This window comes from Balaenoptera borealis (assembly GCF_965194805.1).
Source record: "Balaenoptera borealis genome assembly, chromosome: X".
Taxonomy (NCBI): domain Eukaryota; kingdom Metazoa; phylum Chordata; class Mammalia; order Artiodactyla; family Balaenopteridae; genus Balaenoptera; species Balaenoptera borealis.
In genome coordinates, this window is record NC_138881.1 from 95,436,803 (window position 1) to 95,457,213 (window position 20,411).

A 20,411-nucleotide genomic window follows, 5' to 3' on the forward strand; every position below is an offset into this window, starting at 1 on the left:
CAAACAGTGACAGCTTTACTTCTTCTTTTCTGATTTGGATTCCTTTTATTTCTTTTTCTTCTCTGATTGCTATGGCTAAAACTTCTAAAACTATGTTGAATAATAGTGGTGAGAGTGGACAACCTTGTCTTGTTCCGGATCTTAGAGGAAATGGTTTCAGTTTGTCACCACTGAGAACGATGTTGGCTGTGGGTTTGTCATATATGGCCTTTATTATGTTGAGTAGGTTCCCTCTTTGCCTATTTCCGGAGCGTTTTTATCATAACTGGGTGTTGATTTTATCAAAAGCTTTTTCTGCATCTATTAAGATTATCATTTGGTTTTATCCTTCAATTTGTTAATATGGTGTATCACATTGATTGATATGCATATATTAAAGAATCCTTGCATTCCTGGGATAAACCCCACTTGATCATGGTGTATGATCCTTTTAATGTGCTGCTGGATTCTGTTTGCTAGTATTTTGTTGAGGATTTTTGCATCTATGCTCATCAGTGATATTGGCCTGTAGTTTTCTTTTTTTGTGACATCTTTGGTTTTGGTATCAGGGTGATGGTGGCCTCGTAGAATGAGTTTGGGAGTGTTCCTCCCTCTGCTATATTTTGGAAGAGTATGAGAAGGATAGGTGTTGACTCTTCTCTAAATGTTTGATAGAATTCGCCTGTGAAGCCATCTGGTCCTGGGCTTTTGTTTGTTGGAAGATTTTTAATCATGGTTTCAATTTCAGTGCTTGTGATTGGTCTGTTTATATTATCTATTTCTTCCTGGTTCAGTCTCAGAAGGTTGTGTTTTCTAAGAATTTGTCCATTTCTTCCAGGTTGTCCATTTTATTGGCATAGAGTTGCCTGTAGTAATCTCTCATGATCCTTTGTATTTCTGAAGTGTCAGTTGTTACTCCTCCTTTTTCATTTCTAAGTCTATTGATTTGAGTCTTCTCCCTTTTTTTCTTGGTGAGTGAGTCTGGCTAATGGTTTATCAATTATGTTTATCTTCTCAAAGCACCAGCTTTTAGTTTTATTGATCTTTGCTATTGTTTCCTTCATTTCATTTTCATTTCTTTCTGATCTGATCTTTATGATTTCTTTCCTTCTGCTAACTTTGGGGTTTTTTGGTTCTTCTTTCTCTAAGTGCTTTAGATGTAAGGTTAGGTTGTTTATGTGAGTTGTTTCTTGTTTCTTGAGGTAGTATTATAATGCTATAAGCCTCCCTCTTAGAACTTCTTTTGCTGCATCCCATAGGTTTTGGGTCATCGTGTTTTCATTGTTATTTATTTCTAGGTATTTTTTGATTTCCTCTTTGATTTCTTCAGTTATCTCTTGGTTATTATGTAGTGTGTTGTTTAGCTTCCATGTGTTTGTATTTTTTACAGATTTTTTCCTGTAATTGATATCTAGTCTCATAGTGTTGTGGCTGGAAAAGATACCTGATATGATTTCAACTTTCTTAAATTTACCAAGGCTTGCTTTGTGACCCAATATATGATCTACCCTGGAAAGTGTTCCATGAGCACTTGAGACAAAAGTGTTTTCTGTTGTTTTTGGATGGAATGTCCTATAAATATCAATTAACTCCATCTTGTTTAATGTATCATTTAAAGCTTGTGTTTCCTTATTTATTTTCATTTTGGATCATCTGTTCATTGGTGAAAGGGGGGTGTTAAAGTCCCCTACTGTGATTGTGTTACTGTCAATTTCCCCTTTTATGGCTGTTAGCATTTGCCTTATATATTGAGGTGCTCCTATGTTGGGTGCATAAATATTTACAATTGTTATATCCTCTTCTTGTATTAATCCCTTGATCATTATGTAGTGTCCTTCTTTGTCTCTTGTAATAGTCTTTATTTTAAAGTCTATTTTGTCTGATATGAGAATTACTACTCCAGCTTTCTTTTGATATCCATTTGCATGGAATATCTTTTTCCATCCCCTCACTTTCAGTCTATATGTGTCCCTAGGTCTGAAGTGTGTCTCTCGTAGACAGCATATATACAGGTCTTGTTTTTGTATCCATTCAGCCAGTCTATGACTCTTGGTTGTAACATTTAATCCATTTACATTTAAGGTAATTATCAATATGTATGTTCCTATTACCATTTTCTTAGTTGTTTTGGGTTGTTTTTCTAGGTCTTTTCCTTCTCTTGTTTTTCCTGCCTAGAGAAGTTACTTTAGCATTTGTTGTATAGCTGGTTTGGTGGTGCTGAATTCTCTTAGCTTTTGCTTGTCTGTAAAGGTTTTAATTTCTCCATCGAATCTGAATGAGAGCCTTGCTGGGTAGAGTAATCTTGGTTGTAGGTATTTCCCTTTCATCACTTTAAATATGTCCTGCCACTCTCTTCTGGCTTGCAGAGTTTCTGCTGAAAGATCAGCTGTTAACCTTATTGGGATTCCGTTGTATGTTATTTGTTGTTTTTCCCTTGCTGCTTTTAATATTTTTTCCTTGTATTTAATTTTTGATAGTTTGATTAATATTTGTCTTGCCGTGTTTCTCCTTGGATTTATCCTGTATGGGACTCTCTGTGCTTCCTGGAGTTGATTGACTATTTCCTTTCCCTTATTAGGGAAGTTTTCAACTATAATCTCTTCAAATATTTTCTCAGTCCCTTCCTTTTTCTCTTCTTCTTCTGGGACCCGTATAATTAGAATGTTGGTGCATTTAATGTTGTCCCAGAGGTCTCTGAGACTGTCCTCAATTCTTTTCATTCTTTTTTCTTTATTCTGCTCTGTGGTAGTTATTTCCACTATTTTATCTTCCAGGTCACTTATCCGTTCTTCTGCCTCAGTTATTCTGCTATTGATTCCTTCTAGAGAATTTTTAATTTCATTTATTGTGTTGTTCATCATTGTTTGTTTGCTGTTTAGTTCTTCTTGGTGCTTGTTAAACGTTTCTTGTTTTTTCTCCATTCTATTTCCAAGATTTTGGATCATCTTTACTATCATTACTCTGACTGCCTATTTCCTCTTCATTTGTTTGACCTGGTGGGTTTTTACCTTGCTCCTTCATCTGCTGTGTGTGTTTCTCTGTCCTCTCATTTTGCTTAACTTAACTGTGTTTGGGGTCTCCTTTTTGAAGGTTGCTGGTTCGTAGTTCCCATTGTTTTTGGTGTCTGCCCCCAGTGGCTAAGGTTGGTTCAGTGTGTTGTGTAGGCTTCCTGGTGGAGGGGACTGGTGCTTGTGTTCTGGTGGATGAGGCTGGATCTTGTCTTTCTGGTGGGCAGGACCGCATCCAGTGGTGTGTTTTGGGGTGTCTGTGAACTTATTATGATTTGAGGCAACCTCTCTGCTAATGGGTGGGGTTGTGTTCCTGTCTTGCTAAATGTTTGGCATAGGGTGTCCAGCACTGTAGCTTGCTGGTCATTGAGTGGAGCTGGGTCTTAGCGTTGAGATGGAGATCTCTGAGAGAGCTTTTGCCGTTTGATGTTACGTGGAGCAGGGAGGTCTCTGGTGGACCAATGTCCTGTACTCGGTTCTCCCACCTCAGAGGCACAGACCTGACACCTGGCCAGAGCACGAAGATCCTGTCAGCCACAAGGCTCAGAAGAAAAGGAAGAAAAAGAAAGAAAGAAAGAAAAAGATAATAAAATAAAATAAAGTTATTAAAATAAAAATATTACTAAATTATTAAAAATAAAAAATTGAAAAGTCATAAAAAAAGAGAGAGCAACCAAACCAATAAACAAATCCACCAATGATAACATAAACTAAATACTATACCAAAAAAAAAAAAAAACGGACAGACAGAACCCTAGGACAGATGCTAAAAGCAAAGCTATGCAGACAAAATCACACAAAGAAGCATACACGTACACACTCACAAAAAGAGAAAAAGGGAAATAAATAAATAAATAAATAAACAAACAAATAAATAAATAAATATAAATATAAAAGGGAAGAAAGCATCCAAATCAGTGAAGAAATCTACCAATGATAATAAACTCTAAATACTAAACTAAGGTAAATATAAAACCAGAAACAAATGCAGAAAGCAAACCCCAAGTCTACAGTTGCTCCCAAAGTCCACCGCCTCAATTTTGGGATGATTCGTTGTCTATTCAGGTATTCCAGAGATGCAGGGTACATCAAGTTGATTGTGGAGGTTTAATCCTCTGCTCCTGAGGCTGCTGGGAGAAATTTCCCTTTCTCTTCTTTGTTCGCACAGCTCCCGGGGTTCAGCTTTGGATTTTGCCGTGCCTCTGCGTGTAGGTCGCCTGAGGGCATCTGCTCCCCACCCAGACAGGACAGGCTTAAAGGAGCGGCTGATTAGGGGGCTCTGGCTTACTCAGGTGGTGGGGAGAGAGGGGTACGGGATGTGTGTGAACCTGTGGTGGCAGAGGCCGACGTGATGTTGCACCAGCCTGAGGCACCCTGTGTGTTATCCTGGGGAAGTTGTCCCTTGATCATGGGACCCTGGCAGTGGCGGGCTGCACAGGCTCCCGGGATGGGGTGTGTGTGGATAGTGACCTGTGCTTGCACACAGGCTTCTTGGTGGCTGCATCAGCAGCCTTAGTGTTTCATGCCCGTCTCTGGGGTCTGCGTTTGTAGCCACGGCTCCCGCCCTTCTCTGGAGCTCATTTAGGTGGTGCTCTGAATCCCCTCTCCTCACGCACCCTGAAACAATGGTCTCTTGCCTCTTAGGCAGGTCCAGACTTTTTTGCAGACTCCCTCCCGGCTAGCTGTGGTGCACTAGCCCCCTTCAGGCTGTGTTCATGCAGCCAACCCCAGTCCTCTCCCTGGGATCTGACCTCCGAAGCCCGAGCCTCAGCTCCCAGCCCCTGCCTGCCCCGGTGGGTGAGCAGACAAGCTTCTCGGGCTGGCGAGTGCTGGTCGGCACTGATCCTCTGTGTGGGAATCTCTCTGCTTTGCCCTCTGCACCACTATTGCTGCGCTGTCCTCCGTGGCTCCAAAGCTCTCCCCCTGCCACCCCCCATCTCCGTCAGTGAAGGGGCTTCCTAGTGTGTGGAAACTTTTCCTCCTTCACAGCTCCCTCCCAGAGGTTCAGGTCCCATCCCTATTCTTTGTCTCTGTTTTTCCTTTTTTTTTTGGCCCTACCCAGGTACGTGGGGAGTTTCTTGCCTTTTGGGAGGTCTGAGGTCTTCTGCCAGCATTCAGTAGGTGTTCTGTAGGAGTTGTCCTACATGTAGATGTATCTCTGATGTATTTGTGGGGAGGAAGGTGATCTCCACGTCTTACTCCTCTGCCATCTTGAAGGTCTCCCTTGTTTTATTTTTCTTAAAAAATAAAAATAAGCTCTTTTAGAGAACAACGGCACATTCTTCTTTTGTATGTTCTGCTGTTTAGCCCAATGCTGGCCTTAACAGTTTTTAAATTATTTAAACTAATGTTTACTGAACATCTACTATATGCCAGACTTGAAAGTTAGTGTTTTTTTGTACAGTAAAATTGTATTTCATTGTCATCCACACAACCAAACTCCTCAATTAATCCACGTTCCACCACTCTACCAACCCCACCTCCCCTCACCCTGAAACCAACCTCTTATACCAAGGACTTATATGATTCGAACTGTACAAAAGCACTGTTTGATGACTTTTGACCCCAAAAATGGAAATTTTTTTTTTTTAAGTAACCATGCAAAAGTATCCTGCATTCTCAGGCCTGCCTCCTACCCTTCTCTTCTGTCCATTGCTGGCTAGTGATTGCTGATGGTCCCAGTGATTAACTGAATCCTCTCACCCTCAATCAACAAGTAGAGCTTCTATGGCAGTCAGTGCTACAACTCTAAGGGCACTCTGGACTGTGTAGGGTTCTTACTGCACTCTTATTTTTCCTCACCAAGACTACTAATATCCGGACAGCCCCTCTCCAAGGACTGGTTGTCACATTATTGTGTTGATCTGCTTCTGACCCAGATCCTGAGTTCCTGTGTTCAGTTCCCTGCTGTTCCGCAACTATTTGTTCATCTCTGTCTTGAATCCCCAATCCAGACCTGTCTTTGTACACTCAGACTCTGTGCTGCCCTCCTGCTTACATTTAGTCTTCTGGGCATGATCCCTGACCCAGACTCTTACCTATGCTGGGCCTCCAACTCATCTGGATCTCTCTGATTATTACTGTCAACCCACATCCTGTAATTTAGAACTTTGCTTATGCTCTTTCTGTTTCTTCTCATCCCCTGGATACTATTCCCAGCTTCATCCTTATGATTTACTTTGATGTGTGAACCAAGTCCCCATTGGGCCTCTACTCAGACTATTAGCCACAGACTCACCAGTCCAACTAGACCCCTAGTTCTGGTTCTTCTTTGATTGTCTTATTTTTCAATAATCCTTGACCCAGGCATGGCAGTCATTAGACTTTTTTGAAAAGCAAGACAATAATTTAACCACTTTATAAAGTTTTCCAACATTATATCTTACATAAGGATATTTAATGAAACAGGAAAAATGTTCATGATATAGTCTAGATATTATAAAAGTCATGATCTAAAACCTTGCATATAGTATCATTCCTTTTTTTTTTTAATGCATGTGTCACATACACACACATACCTATGAATGCTTGCATAGAAAAAAGATTGAAAGACTATATATAAAAATGTCGACAGTGGTTTTGTTTGAATGATAGGGTAACCAATACATGGTTTTTTGCCTTTTTCTCTATTTTCCAAGTAATCTATAATGAGCATTTTGTATTTTTGTACTTAAAAAATACATTATTTTTAAACAAAATTTTCTAACAAAAGTGTTAAAACTGTAGTTATCATCTTAATGTTTGATCACTGTGGCCAAAGGCATGCTCCTCCTACCTGTAATCTTACATGGTATTCCTTGTGTGGCCCAGCATGTATCAGGCCACCACTGTCTTCAACTTCTTCTATAAGCACATTTCTCCCAGGGAGATGGTGGCAAGGAGCCAGTGATGAGGGAAGGGCATCCAGGAAGGGAAGAGAAATCTTAGCAATGGACTCAAATGCTGTTCTTCCTGTGCAGACAGAAAGGTCACACCGTTGTGATGCCCTCTGTTTTAATGGGATGGGCATGACATAAAAGTGCTTGAAATTCGAGCCACTCTTTGTGGCTGCTGTGGAGGGGTTTAGGGGTGAACATACCCCTTTTAGTATGAAACATAGATTGATGTCTTCTGTGAAGCAGCAGAGACCATTTGGCAATCACAGTGGAAGAGCAGGCTTACTGAAAACTAGGAATGTGTACAAAATTCTGAGGTATGCAGTGAGCAGGTGATACAGAGTGAAACCATGTCTCTTAAACTACAGTCAGGAGACACAAGATGTAAACCCATATTAGGGGTTATATATAGACATAGCCAGTAAGTAATAATGAATATCAAGGAGCTTTGTGAGCATGAAAACCTATATAAACTCAAGGGAGTTGCTACCAGTAGACTTTTTAGTGCAGTGTTTCTCACAAACTGCAGTGGGCATCTGAACCTCCAATGGGCTAGAAAACATCCAGGTTCCCAGACTTCCTTCTCAGAGATTGTCCTCCAGAAGGTTTAAGGTAGAACCCATAAACCTATGTTTGGGTGATTTTTATGCCTGTTGTCTATGGACTGCACCCTGAGAAAGCATGGTATAGTGGTTAAGAACCTGGAAGCTTGAGACAGAAGAAAACCTGTTTGAATTGTGGCTCTGCCATTTACTAGCTGTGTGACCATGGGCAAGTTACCTAAAAACTCTGAGCCTGTTTCTTCATCTTCAAATACAGATGACAAGAACCTACTTCATAGAGTGCCAGAGAGGAGTGCAATCATTCATGAAAAGCTGCTAGTACAAGTAAGCAATCAAAAAATTTTAGCTACCAAGACCAACCACCACTATCACCATTGTTAAGGTGTATGGTGAATGTTAAAAGGTGGCAAAGATACTATATGTTATAGGTATTGGAAGAGGTGAGAGATCACTTCTTTCCAGAATGGTCAAGGAACTCTTCACCAGGAAGATGCAACTTGAACTGAGCCTTGAAAAGGTAAGAAAGATTTGACCAGGTAGGGCTAAGAGAAGATGCACAAAAAGAGTGTAGAAGTCAAACTTCACCTACTCCCTAACTGTTCCAAGGTCTAGGCCTGGAGGAAAGCAGACCACATAGTCCTGATAGATCTAGGTACAGTCAAGACAAAATCCTGGGCAAATCTGTAGTTGAGGTGAGATGGGGAACAGGAACTCTGAGACCTTCTATTCCTTTGACTGGAAATTATCTCTAGGACCAATTGGACTATTTAGGCAGATCTGAAAGTAAAATTCTGTGCTATATAACTGAGTGGTTCATTACTCACCAAATAAAAAGCCGTAGAATCTGACCTCCTTTGAGATGTTTTCACCCTAATGGCGTGGTGGGGTCACAGGGTTCGTCTAATTCTTAGCTTTGCTGCTAACCAGCTGTGGGACTTATGGACAGCTTCTTAGCCAATCTTCAAACTATTTCCTCAAGTGCAAACTATGGCTGTAATACCTGTCATGATTTTGTACTTTTGAGTTTATAGGTTTGGCATCTAAGGCTCTTTTCTCTCCTAATTATTCTCCTGTAATTAGGGTAATTTTGTAGCATACTCCGTGATTCATATGGTCTCATGAACTAAATTCTAAAGCATATGTTTTATATGATATACGGATAGGAACCAGGAAATGTTTTGAGACCCTTACTTTTTCATCAATATATAACTTACCTGAATTCTAAATATAATCTTACAGAGCAGGCATAAACAATCAACGTGTAGGGACACTTTGGTATGTCTCTCACTAGTTGATATTAAGCTGTTTTTTGTTGTTGTTGTTAAGTCCTAGTCTTATGTTTTTATTAAAATGCTCTATTTCTGATTGGACATGGTTCCACAATTAGTTCAGGTGCTAGGATTTTGTTGGTTGACTCGTGATTGATTCCTTTAGCAGTTAGGACTTCTCTTCCTCTCTCCTTGATGAGTAATATAATTGTCATGCTTTGATTGTTAAAATTAATTAAAGAGATGACTTTAGTTTGTGTTTTTAGTGTTCCAGATCAGTTAGGTGGTCCCTGCTATTCCTTTAGTCTCCTTTTCCCACAAGACAAAAAAGGAAAATCGACAAGCAAACAAGCAGACAATCCAAAAAGACTCAGAGAAAGAACAGACCACATAGCTTTATCTCCCCTCATAGTAAAATAAACCTATCATGACTGGAGTGTTGCCATCAGAAAGTGGTACTTTTCCCCTCTTCAGACAGACCCTGAATTTGAATGTACTGTGTTCCTAGAGACTGTGTCTTAATGTCCCATACGGCAAAATCCTGTCTGCGCATGTGCCAAAATCTGACTGTATGACCTGTTGCCTTTTTTCTGTTTGGTCACAGACAGAAACCAAGGAATAAGTGGGTAAAGGCAATTAGAAGTGAAGTTAGTGTCCTGAATAAATAGTATGGTGTAGAGTTTGGGAATATAAGGACAGTTTAGAACTCCCTGTGTTACTTTTAAATGCTATTATTATTGATAATAATAGCTAATATATAATGCTTATTACTGCCAGACACTTTTATAATATCTTTAAATACATTTACTTGTTTAATCCTCACAGCAATCCTATTAGTAAGTACTATTATTAGTCCCATTTTAGAAATGAGGAGACGGAGGCATAAGATGGTTGAATGACTGGCTCAAAGTAACAGCTGAGCAAAGCACAGGTAGCAACACTGAGATTAATTAAAGGGATTAGATCTGAACACAGGAAGTCTGGCTCCAGAGTCCATGTGCTTAAATACTACACTATTTTTTTAAAAAAAGAAATTACATTCAGTTTAAACGTTTAGATATAATGAACTATAAAGGATATATAATGGGTTTTGATATCAACTTGTAGTTTTCCTTCTCTAGAGAAGGAGTGTGACTTCATCTGTTCTGTGTGCCTGACATTACTCTAGCCTCTCTCTGACTTCATAGGGTTGCCCCCTTTCTGCTTCAGGATTCATAATCAAGTGGCTTAACCTGTTAAAAATGGAGCTTACAGCCTTTAGAAAGAAAGAGCTCCCCCCTTCTATTTTTTTTTTTTTTAATTCAAGCAAAGAAAGTGACTGGCTAATCAAGGAGAACTTTGTTGTGTTGTGGAATAGATGTCCAGGAAAGGGAAGACAGGTGATTTTTTTAAAATTCATCAGTTAAAGGGATAGAAGATAGTGGCTTAGAGTTCAAGCTAAACTCATTCCCATTGCTCTGGCTACTACCTTTGCAGCACCATGGGCAACTGTGGAATTGTTCCACACCTCTCTTAGGCCAGCAGTTTTATCTCTTAGATAGGGCAGTAGACTATGGTATACATAGCTTGCTACCTGAAGCTTTCTTTCCAGAAGTCTACAGATGCTGAGAAGGTGGTACTGAGAGGGGAGTTAACTTGAGAAAGTGTTGGCTCATGGCCTCTCAAGAGGATGCAGTTGCATGGGGGGGGGGCAGCAAGCATTATGCTCTGGAGCTTAGACTGGAGTCAGGTTGCTTCGGTTTGAAACCAGACTGTATTACATAGTGGCTTCATCGTGGTGGGCTATTTTCATAGCCCAACTTTGCCTTGAGTTTCTCAACAGTAAAATGGTGATGGCCACGTAATAGTACTTAACCTACTGCATTGCATTGTTTTGAAGATAAATGGATTAATAGTTGTACAACTTTTATATGCCTGTCACACAATTAGTGCCATGTGTTTATTAAAATAGAAATCGGGCCCCATAAAGTTGGTTTCTACACTGGCTTATTACTCAATTTTTGTTTGGTACTTAAAGAGTTGTCTTTCTTCACTGATAAAAGTGAAAATCTTTGTGTCTCTCCGACATTGCAAATGATACTGTTTAGTGCTTTTAAGGAGGGAAACCTCCTTTTTCTCAGCATTTTCTTCCTGCAATGGTAATGGATGACTTGGATACAATAGCATTTTACTCTGGTAACTGTTCTAGCTAGAAAACTGTCTTTTGTTTTAAACTTCCAGTTATAAATCCGAACTTGTGTCAGAACAAAAGTGAGATAATAAATGTGAAAGCACTTTAAAAAGTTAAGAGGTCCTGAGATTCTGTGCTGAAGCCTCTTTGAGATTGACTCTTTGGGATGACCAGTTTTCAAGGGTATCTTGTCCAGAAATAAAATTTGAGCACTTAAGACTAACGATAATACTAATAATAACACGAATAATGAACACTTACTGAGTGTTGTGAAATAAAATTCATATTCTATGGCAAGACAAGAAAAATTTAAACATAAAACTTTTTCTCTGCCATTTGGCCTCCTCTCTCCCCCCTACTGTGCATTGTGTATCTGTGCATTATGTATCTGCATTATGTATTGACCAAACCTCGCCCATTAGTAGAAATACCTGCTCAACCATAAAGAACAACATTCTCCTATCATCAACAAAACAACTCCTTAAAATATAGCATTTCTTCTTGATCTTGTAAGGGGTCACATGTCCCACCAGGATGACGCTTAGATCTGGATCATTTAAACTGTCAATAATACATCATTTAATGTACAGCCTTCTGTCTCCAAAATCTTCTATAACTGTGCCTTGACTTCTAATGGGAGGAAGAGTTCTCAGAGCTTTCTGAGATGCTCTTCCAGGTTATAATCCTCAAATTTGGCTTGAATAAAATTTTCCATTTCTTTTTTAGATCAACTGATTAATTTTTCATCAACAGTCCTCACAGTGTGCCAGGAACCATGCTAATGTATCACATGCATTATTTCATGTAAATGCTGCTTGGTGCTACTGCTTCTGCTGTTGTGTCTCTGAGAACTGGTTTATTCCTTTTCTTCATCTAGAAGGAAACAACTAAGACTTCACAAGAGGAAATCAAGTTGGGTTTTATTTTTCTGACAATGAGGGGAAAAATATTCACTTCCTCCTCCTCTGCCTCTAAGTTGTTTTTAACAGCGCTTTGAATTATTATTAATTCCTTATGTAACCTTGTTAGAGTAGGCATTTTTAAGGACAACAAATTTATTTTAATGACAAAGGAAAAGCATCCTCCTCAAAGAAAAGGAAGGGATGCTCAAAGAAGGGAGAGAACAAAAGGAAAGGAGGGAGGAAGGAGTGGTGAGGAAGAGAAGACAACTCTGCACCCAAATGATTAGAATCACAGGCTAGAAAATAATATCACCAACATATAGGACATCTATACTTTCTGTCTCTCTCTCTCTCCTCATTTTGAGTTATGCAGAGAGAGAGGCAGGGAGGTACGTAGGGAGAGAGGGAGAGAGGGAGAGAGAGAGAGAGAGAGAGAAAGAAACTAACTTTTCAAGTCAAAGAGAAAGACGAGAAGCTTTCTTTCATGTCAACCAAAGTCACCCTTTTAAGGTTCTTGCTACTTCTCCAAGAACTGAGCTTCTGAGGAATCCTATATACACTGTTAAAAAAGAGACAGCAGGCTCAAAATAGAGTCACTTATGCTAAGCCCCACATCACCGACCAAGACTTAATACCTAACTAAATTACAGCTTCAGCCTCCCCTAGGAATGGAATGAATCTTAAACCAGTCAATCTGGAATGACCTGGTCAGTACTAGTGAGGTAATCTGCCTGATAAACCCCTGCCATCTCCTAAAGGAAGGTGACCTCGCCACAAATAATCAGCTCTTTGCTAGTGTAACTTCCTTGTTCTGCCCCCTTCTGCCTATAAAAGTCTTTCATTTTGTACAGCTCTTTGAAGGTCCCTTCTATCTGCTAGATGGGATGCTGCCCAATTCATGAATCACTGAATAAAGCAATAAGATCTTTAAAATTTACTCAGTTGAATTTTTTTTAACAACACTAAACCCTCTCATTATTTCCAAACAGTCTCTCACTGGCCCCATGGGCCACTTCAGAAAAGAATTTAAGAGAAACAGTGGGCAAGATGCAGCCAGGACCCCATTATGTTTAGTTTTTTCTGCACTGGGGTGGAATTATTCTACCCCAGTATGGTGGGTACTTGTGTGGTAGCCTGGAGAATGACCTTGAACTAGTTGGGGAACCAGAATTCCATAGAAGGTGACTGCCTGCTTTGCCAAAACTTTGTGATCCCAGCCTGCCAGGTATCTCTAGGTCTTTTTTATCCTCGGGAGCATTTTGGTCTGCTTATATTCTATACAGCTGGAGAACAGACTAGGAACAGAATAATACCACGTTTTAGGGCATTCATTTTCAAGTTTAAATTTACCTCATGCAGGACAATGAGAATCATCTGTTCTCCCTTAAATCTCCAGTATAATCCCCTAAACCATTTAAAACTAGCTGGGAAGGTGCCCATCAAATGAGAACTGGATCTACATGTTGCTGTTACCACAGTAGCCTTCTGAATACACACAGAGTTCATTTATTGATATGCAGAGTGCTCACTGATGTGTACACAGAGAGTAATTGAGATGATAATTTAAACATTGTTATAAACACTTGTGGGGGAGATCTTCCCTAGCTCCATGCACAGGGAAGCCAGTCCACAGATTTCAGGCTTTAAATTGAGTCAGGGAATTGAGACCTAGCAGTCTTCTTTATGTTCAAAATTCATGCTCCAAAGCAAACCATAGTCTTCTGCTTTTAGCTATAATTCCTCTAGTCCAGGTAATAAACTTTGTAATAAACTTTCCTCATCCTTTGGCATAGTGCTGGGATCTGTGATTGAAAGGTCCAGTTGGCTGTATAGAATAGAAGCCCACTCAGGCTAGTTTAAATCACAAAGGTCCATTATATTAGAAGGATAAATGTGGGGCATGGTTCTAGGAGGAGTGACATGAAGAAAACACCATGTTGTTTGTAGAAAATCGTCAGGCAGCTCTATCTTCCTTTTTTTTTTTCTTTGTGCCATATGGTTTCTTCTTTGTGTATATTTGCTCTATTCTTCCATTTTATCTTTGCAGATTAGCTTTCTCTATTGATTCATAGTTTCTATGTTTTCCCATAACTATGGCTTGTAAGTGAGTTTGTCTTGCCATGGCATCAACTCTGGCCCAACTCAAGATGGTCTTAGCTAATTCATTCAGTCACTGTGTCCAAATGATTGTCTCAGCATAGCTTATGGATTGATAACTCCTGGGTCAGGTGTTCACCCCAATCTAAAACATGACCTTTTATCAGGGACTAAGACTATGTGGACAGTTTCAAAGAAGGAGGCTTTGGCTAGGTGACACCTCACATCTACTATATGTGCTATCTGTGGATGTGAGAAAGATAAAAGTCTGCATTAGTCACGGTTCTTTTGGTAACAGAACACACAGTTCAAACTAGTTTAATCAAGAAAGGGGAACACATCAGGTTATGTATCTGAAAGTTTCAGGAGTAAGGCTGACTGGAGCAGGAAATTCAAACGATATCTTTAGAAATCTCTATCATCGCTCAGATCTACTTCCCTTGTGCTGGAAGCTATTCCCAACAAAGTGATAAAGAAGAGCTTCAGCATCTCTAAACTTACATTCTACTAGCATAAAAACTTCAGCAAAATCAAACAAAACAGTAAGCTCCTCATCTCTAATAATTTCCGCGAGTGTCCCAAGATTTTCTCTGATTCAACTGATTTGGATATCCACTCACTCCTAAGCTAATCACTGTGGCCAGGAGGATGTTGTCCTTTTATTGGCTAATCCCAGGTTATTTGACCATTTCTAGACCTGGGAGGGGTGATTAAGCCAAAAGGAAGAGGTGGGCTCTTTAACGAGAAAAAAAAAAGATGTTAGACAAGTGAAAATAGCATGCCTACCTCACTGGCACATACAGGATTAAAAAAGATGCCCTTAACCTCATCTGCATTCTGCTCAATTCAATAGCCACCTAGCTTCACGGGCAGCATGTAGGTTAAAACATCAAGCATGCTGCATTGATGGCAAATTTCCTAGTAAACTGTCTGTATACACAAGGAGCTTATATGTGGCTATACAAACAACATTGAGGTTGTACGTTGATATATAAACCATACTACATAATCAGAGTGTGGTGTTTAGCTATTCTGTGTGATAATCATCTTCTCTCTGGACTTCAGTTTATCCATGTGCAAATTAAAGTGCTTATACTAGACAAGCTTGCTAAGAACCTTTCAAACGCTGACATAAAACTTAACTTCAGGTGCTCAGACAGCAACTACCAGGAAGACCCTTAGGTAAGCATTTAAACAGGAACAGATCCTCATGTCCAGGGACCCAAAATAATAGAAAGTAATTAGATCTTGTGTTATACTATCAATACTATTCATATGTCTTGAACATGGGCCTTGTGCTTTAAATTTTTCTTTGTAGTTATAGAAATGGGTTTCCACTGAGTCATCCAAACTCATTTTCATCCAATTCTAGGATACATCTCTGAAACAGCTGATCACACTTACATGGCAGATATAACATGGTCAAAGACAACTGGCCCATTTTGTAGAAAGAAACCAAAACAAAACTAATTTATCCATTAGAACCCTTAATGTTTTAGATGACTGAAACCCAGCACAAAGTAATTTATATAGTAAAGGGATATGTGGAGGGGACTCATATAACTTAAAATTCTAGAGGTAAACGAAGCTCAATCCAGTAGCTCAAGCAATGTCACTCACAACCCAGTGTCCTTACATCTTTCTACTCTAATTTCTGCATGAGTGGATTCATCCTCATATTCCACTTGGTAGATACTTGGCAGCTCTAATCTCTCCTACCTCATGGTAGCAAAATGGCTGCTGCAATTCCAGACCTCTCATTCTCCTTGTACTACATAGAGGGAAGTCAGAATTTCTTCCAGTGGTTTCTACACTAGTCCTATTCATTCTCCATACTTCGCATGAATTAAGTCCAGTACTCATCTTTAAATGAATCACTTTGGCCAAGGGGATATTTGCTGATTTGTTTGGACCAATCCGTACCCATCTCTGGTTTTAAGAGTAGAATCAACCCCATCTAAGCTATATTAACTGAAAATCAAGTAGGAGTGAATTCCTTGAAGGGCAATCAATGCATCACTGCTGAAAGAATGGAGTATGGCTACAGGAGATGAAACAACAAATGTCTATTTTTAGGTAATGAAAATAGTAGGTCCACAATAATATCAAACCTACAGAACTATACATTTTAGTTAAATATTAGAAATAGCTTATTTTTCTATGAAGATAATTAGATTCTCTAACCAGCTCATTAGTAAACAATTACCAGGACTTGAAGAGGTCTGAACAGGAAATAGCTTTATCTTTTCACTCCTTATTTTCTTAAATTATGCTATTGAGATTTTCCCTTTCTTGCCCCACAATGATCCTTGGGAAGAGTATATAGCTTTTCAGGTACTTTCAGTTATACAGACAACTTCATTTTGAACATTTAGACTTTTTTTAGTTAATAAAAATCTAGCCAATGTAAAGTGAAACTTCAGTTTCCTGTGTTCTCCCTCTCCCTAGCCCAAGGATCTGCAGTTAGAAAGAGGGTTCTCTCTTGACTAACACTGACTGGCCATTGTGACAGGCTTTGAAATTCAGGCTCTATAATGAAGCATGTTTTTGGGTTCTCTGAAGCTACTTTCCTAGATGCCATAACATTGCATAGTTTCCTGATGCAGGCAATACGTGCTCTCCCTGACCAGAACTAATGCATATTTTGAAAGCTACAATTTTTCAAATGAGAGCAGTAATTTACTAAATCAGAGTGATGTTCTTACAGGAACATGGAAAAGTCCAGAGGCTCTTATGCACAGTTAATGCAGAATAATCACAATAGCAATTGCGAGACAGAAATATTTATGTAAGCATCCTGTTTTAGCCCTTTTTCACATGAGTTGTATACATAAGCTTCTTCTGTCTAAGCCTCACTGTCTGAATCTCATTCTCTCTTCTTTCATATTTCCCATCCCTTACTCACTGCTCAGCCTTTTGCAGATACAGTTCTATTACTGATTCTCTTCATCTTTTGTCTTCTTTCAATACTGACTCCACCCTTTCCACTTCCAGGTCCATTTTAATCAAGTTGTGGATTGTTAACACAAGGATGCTCTTAAATTTCAGACCGAGTCCTCCTTCCCTGCCTCAGGTCTCTAGTGTTAAATTGCATTTACGGACCCAGTATCAAGACCCAAATCCTTAGTATAAGGATTCACACAAAGGGTATGTTCTTTTGGGTTTAAAGTGTAAGATAACAAAACATAGAGAAGAAACTTTAGAAACCCTACAGCAACCATTGTTGCTCCAATCAACCATTGTTTTTGATTTTTTTAACCAAAGGACCTAGATCAGAATAGTGCTAATAGGAAATCTTGCAGAGCATAAAATCTCCAGTTTAAGTTTTTACTTTGACTCTTTTTTTATATTCATTTGACAGGTCTTTGAACTTTTTGTCCTCTTTCCTCCATCCTCATACTATATTACTATATATATCTGACTTCTTTGATTTCCTTTCCTAAATTCATTTCAACACTTGTCTTTGGACTTTTGTTCACAAGAATATTATGATAAGTGAGTTCCCTCATTCCATTCCTCTCCTGGTAATTTTGTGACATTTTTCCTACTCTATGCTTACAAAAAAAAATGGAGAAGCATTTCATTAAATCTGATAGGCACAATGAGTCATTTAAGATAGTTACAAAACCCAATTCATAATAGTATGTCTTATTCCAATGTCCCTGGAGTTATTTATGGCCTAGGGAGGCAGAGTACTTTCTGTGTTCCAGAGGAGAAACAAAAAAGGAAAGAAAGAAAACCTTTAGTTGTTCTAAATCAAATTAACTTTGAATTAGCCGGCACATAACAAAGGGAGAAAATATTCACAACACTTAAACACATACACACATATGATCTCACACAAAAACTGACTCCAAAATTTGCCTGAGGGCTTATTTTCCCAATTGCATAGCTGTCTCTTTCTCTAAGGACAAAATTTTTCCCCAGATAAGCTGCTATTTCAATTGGAGAAAAATAAGACGTGGTATACACTAACACACATACACACACACACACACACACAGTTAACAACTGTTTTAGTTTATAGGTTTAGAAGATCAACTAATAGTCTCCCCACTCCTATTCTTGTCTCTAGGGTCTCTGTTTTTAGCCATTCCCTGCTTCTTTCTCTCTCACTGTCCCCCGCCCCCATCTTACTCATGGAGATAGATAACTTTTACAGTTTACTTGTTGGTTTAAATCTCCAAAAAGTTCAAAACCCAACTTTATAATTTGCTTTTTATCCTTTTTACTGAGTGTTCTGGACTGCGTTATTATTCCAATCGGATAGATCCCTCTTCAGAGGCAGCTCCAAGAGTTTTCTGTAAGCAACCCCACAGTGCCTTCGGCTTCCTCCTGACCCTGCCTTGTAATCCAACCTTTATACTCTACCTTCTCCATCCAGGGGAGAGGTTCCTCTGCTAAATCTAGGCAGTCTCATGGAGTATCTTCCATGATAAGAGTTCTGGCCTCTTGAATGTGCTTAACACTCTTGTTAAGTTCCTGATTTCTCTCTCTTGATCTCTCTCTCTCCTTTAATTATATTCTCATTTTGGTTAATATCAGGAGGTTCTATCCTTAATTCTGATGAATTTATATTCCTTCATGGCAACTACCAATTCCAATCGAAGGGCCAGTCTTTTTGCTGAACCATTCCCTCCAAGGAGGCTAAATTCACTTTCTCTATTTCCCAGCTTTAACTATAGATTCCTTTTATATATATAAAAGGAATCTATCTACATAGATAGATGATAGATAGATTCCTTTTTTATCCTCCATACCTACTATCAAAGATGCAGAGAATACTTGCAAGACATATATATTCAGATCCCCTTTGTGTAAATGTCCCTCTAGGAAGTTACTCATATATGACCCTGAAACTAGAGCTATGATGGCTTAGCTAGTAATCCTGTAATGTCCCAGCAGAGATGTGGATCTTGCAGTACACAAGCACTTGGATTTGTTCATTCACTCAGGAGATAGAAAGCGAGCTGTTGCTACTCTTCTGGGTGGTGGTGATAGAAAAGTGAACAAGAAAGGGCATGGTTCCTGCCATCATGGAGCCTTCATTTAGTGGTGGACACACACAGTAGACAAGTGAACAGATTAATAAGATCATTTTGCAGTAGTGCTAAACATTATGATGAAGAGAAAAGAGGATAACATACAAGAGACTGGGCAGAAGTAGAGAACTACTTTTCAGTGAATGGTTAAGGAAGGTCTCTTTGATGATGTAAAAATTGAGGCAAGACCTGAAAGATGAGAAGGAACAAGCCATGTGAAGATCTGGAGAAAGACTGTTTTCAGGCAGAGAGAACATCCCCAGCATGGGCTAAGTTTGAGGTGTTCGAGAAACAGAAAGAAGGTCAGTATGGCTAGAACACAATGAGCAAAGGGGAGAGTGGTAAGAAATGAGATCACAGAGATAGACAAGGGAAGATTCTGCTAAGGAAAGCTTTGGATAAGCTTTATTATAATACACATAGCTTAAGGGTCCAGGCAGACCAGGGTTGCTTTTACGGTGCCTTCCCTAGTAGGCTCTCTCAGCCTCTTACCCACATCTAAGGATAACTAAGCATCCTGGTTTTCCTGGGACTGTCCTGGTTTTAGCACTGAAAGTTCATGTCCAAGGAAACACCTTCATCTCAGGCAAATCAGGATGGTTAATCATCCTATCACATCTCAGGTCTCTTGTCTCAAACGTGCAGAAATACCTTCCCAAGGCCTGAGCTGTGTCTCTACCAAGGTTACATGACAATCGCACAAAGTGTACTCTGCAACCCATCCTTCCTACGTTCTTTTATCTCAAACCTCAGTTCCCATTCTTTTTTCTCTCCCCAAGGAATAGGCAAAGTTATGTGTTCGGGGAAGGGTGGAGGTGGGAGAGAAATGAGTTTGAGACTTAAGGAGAGATAAGCTCTGAAACAGACTTTGTGATGGGAACACTTAGAAGTCAAGGAAAACAATGAAAGACTTGCAGATTGGCAGCAAAGACCCAGTCGATGCCAGACAGCATGACTTGGAAATGAACCAGCTTTGCAAAATTCTGTGACCCTTCCTATCTGCAAGGAAACCAAGAGATACATCATTATTTCTTCCTATTAAATGCTTGGAGGGTCTCCAGGGGAAGGTGCTAGCTGTATTGAAATTAGTCCCAAGAGGACAACTGCTTTTAAATCAAGGGCAAGAGGGGAATGAATTGGGAAATGGTGGGGTCACCTGTGAGATAAACTCCCTGCTTATTATAGTGTCATCTCCAGGAGTACACAGCAGTTTGCCAATTGACCGTGGATGCAGGAAGCCCTATACTCACACTTATGCCAGAGTAGGACCAATAAGTAGCAAGCCTCTGATATTTGCATCCTAAGTGTAATCATTCAGAAGATAAACAAGCAAAAGATAGAAGTTGAATCACAATTTCACTGCAAAAATAGACACCTGCTCCCTGTTCAATTGCACCTTGTGAAATGCCCTTTAATTTCAAATGCTCCTGTTTTTGCTGCTGCATTTTTTAAAAATAAAGCTCATTATCTGAAGCACCATTAACCTTCAGCACCATTGACATAAATA

At 39.4% G+C, this 20,411-nt stretch overlaps 1 protein-coding gene across 1 annotated transcript in view; it reads right to left on the bottom strand.

The window, feature by feature from the left end:
• Positions 1 to 326: 326 nt before the first annotated feature.
• Positions 327 to 20,411, bottom strand: part of LOC309620614 (uncharacterized protein) — a 168,629-nt gene continuing 148,544 nt past the window's right edge. Inside the window, exon 2 of the mRNA XM_082377398.1 lies at positions 327 to 2,119. Within this exon, the coding sequence (XP_082233524.1) occupies position 2,119 (1 nt within the window). The 3' untranslated portion in view covers positions 327 to 2,118. The remainder of the gene's footprint in view (positions 2,120 to 20,411) is intronic.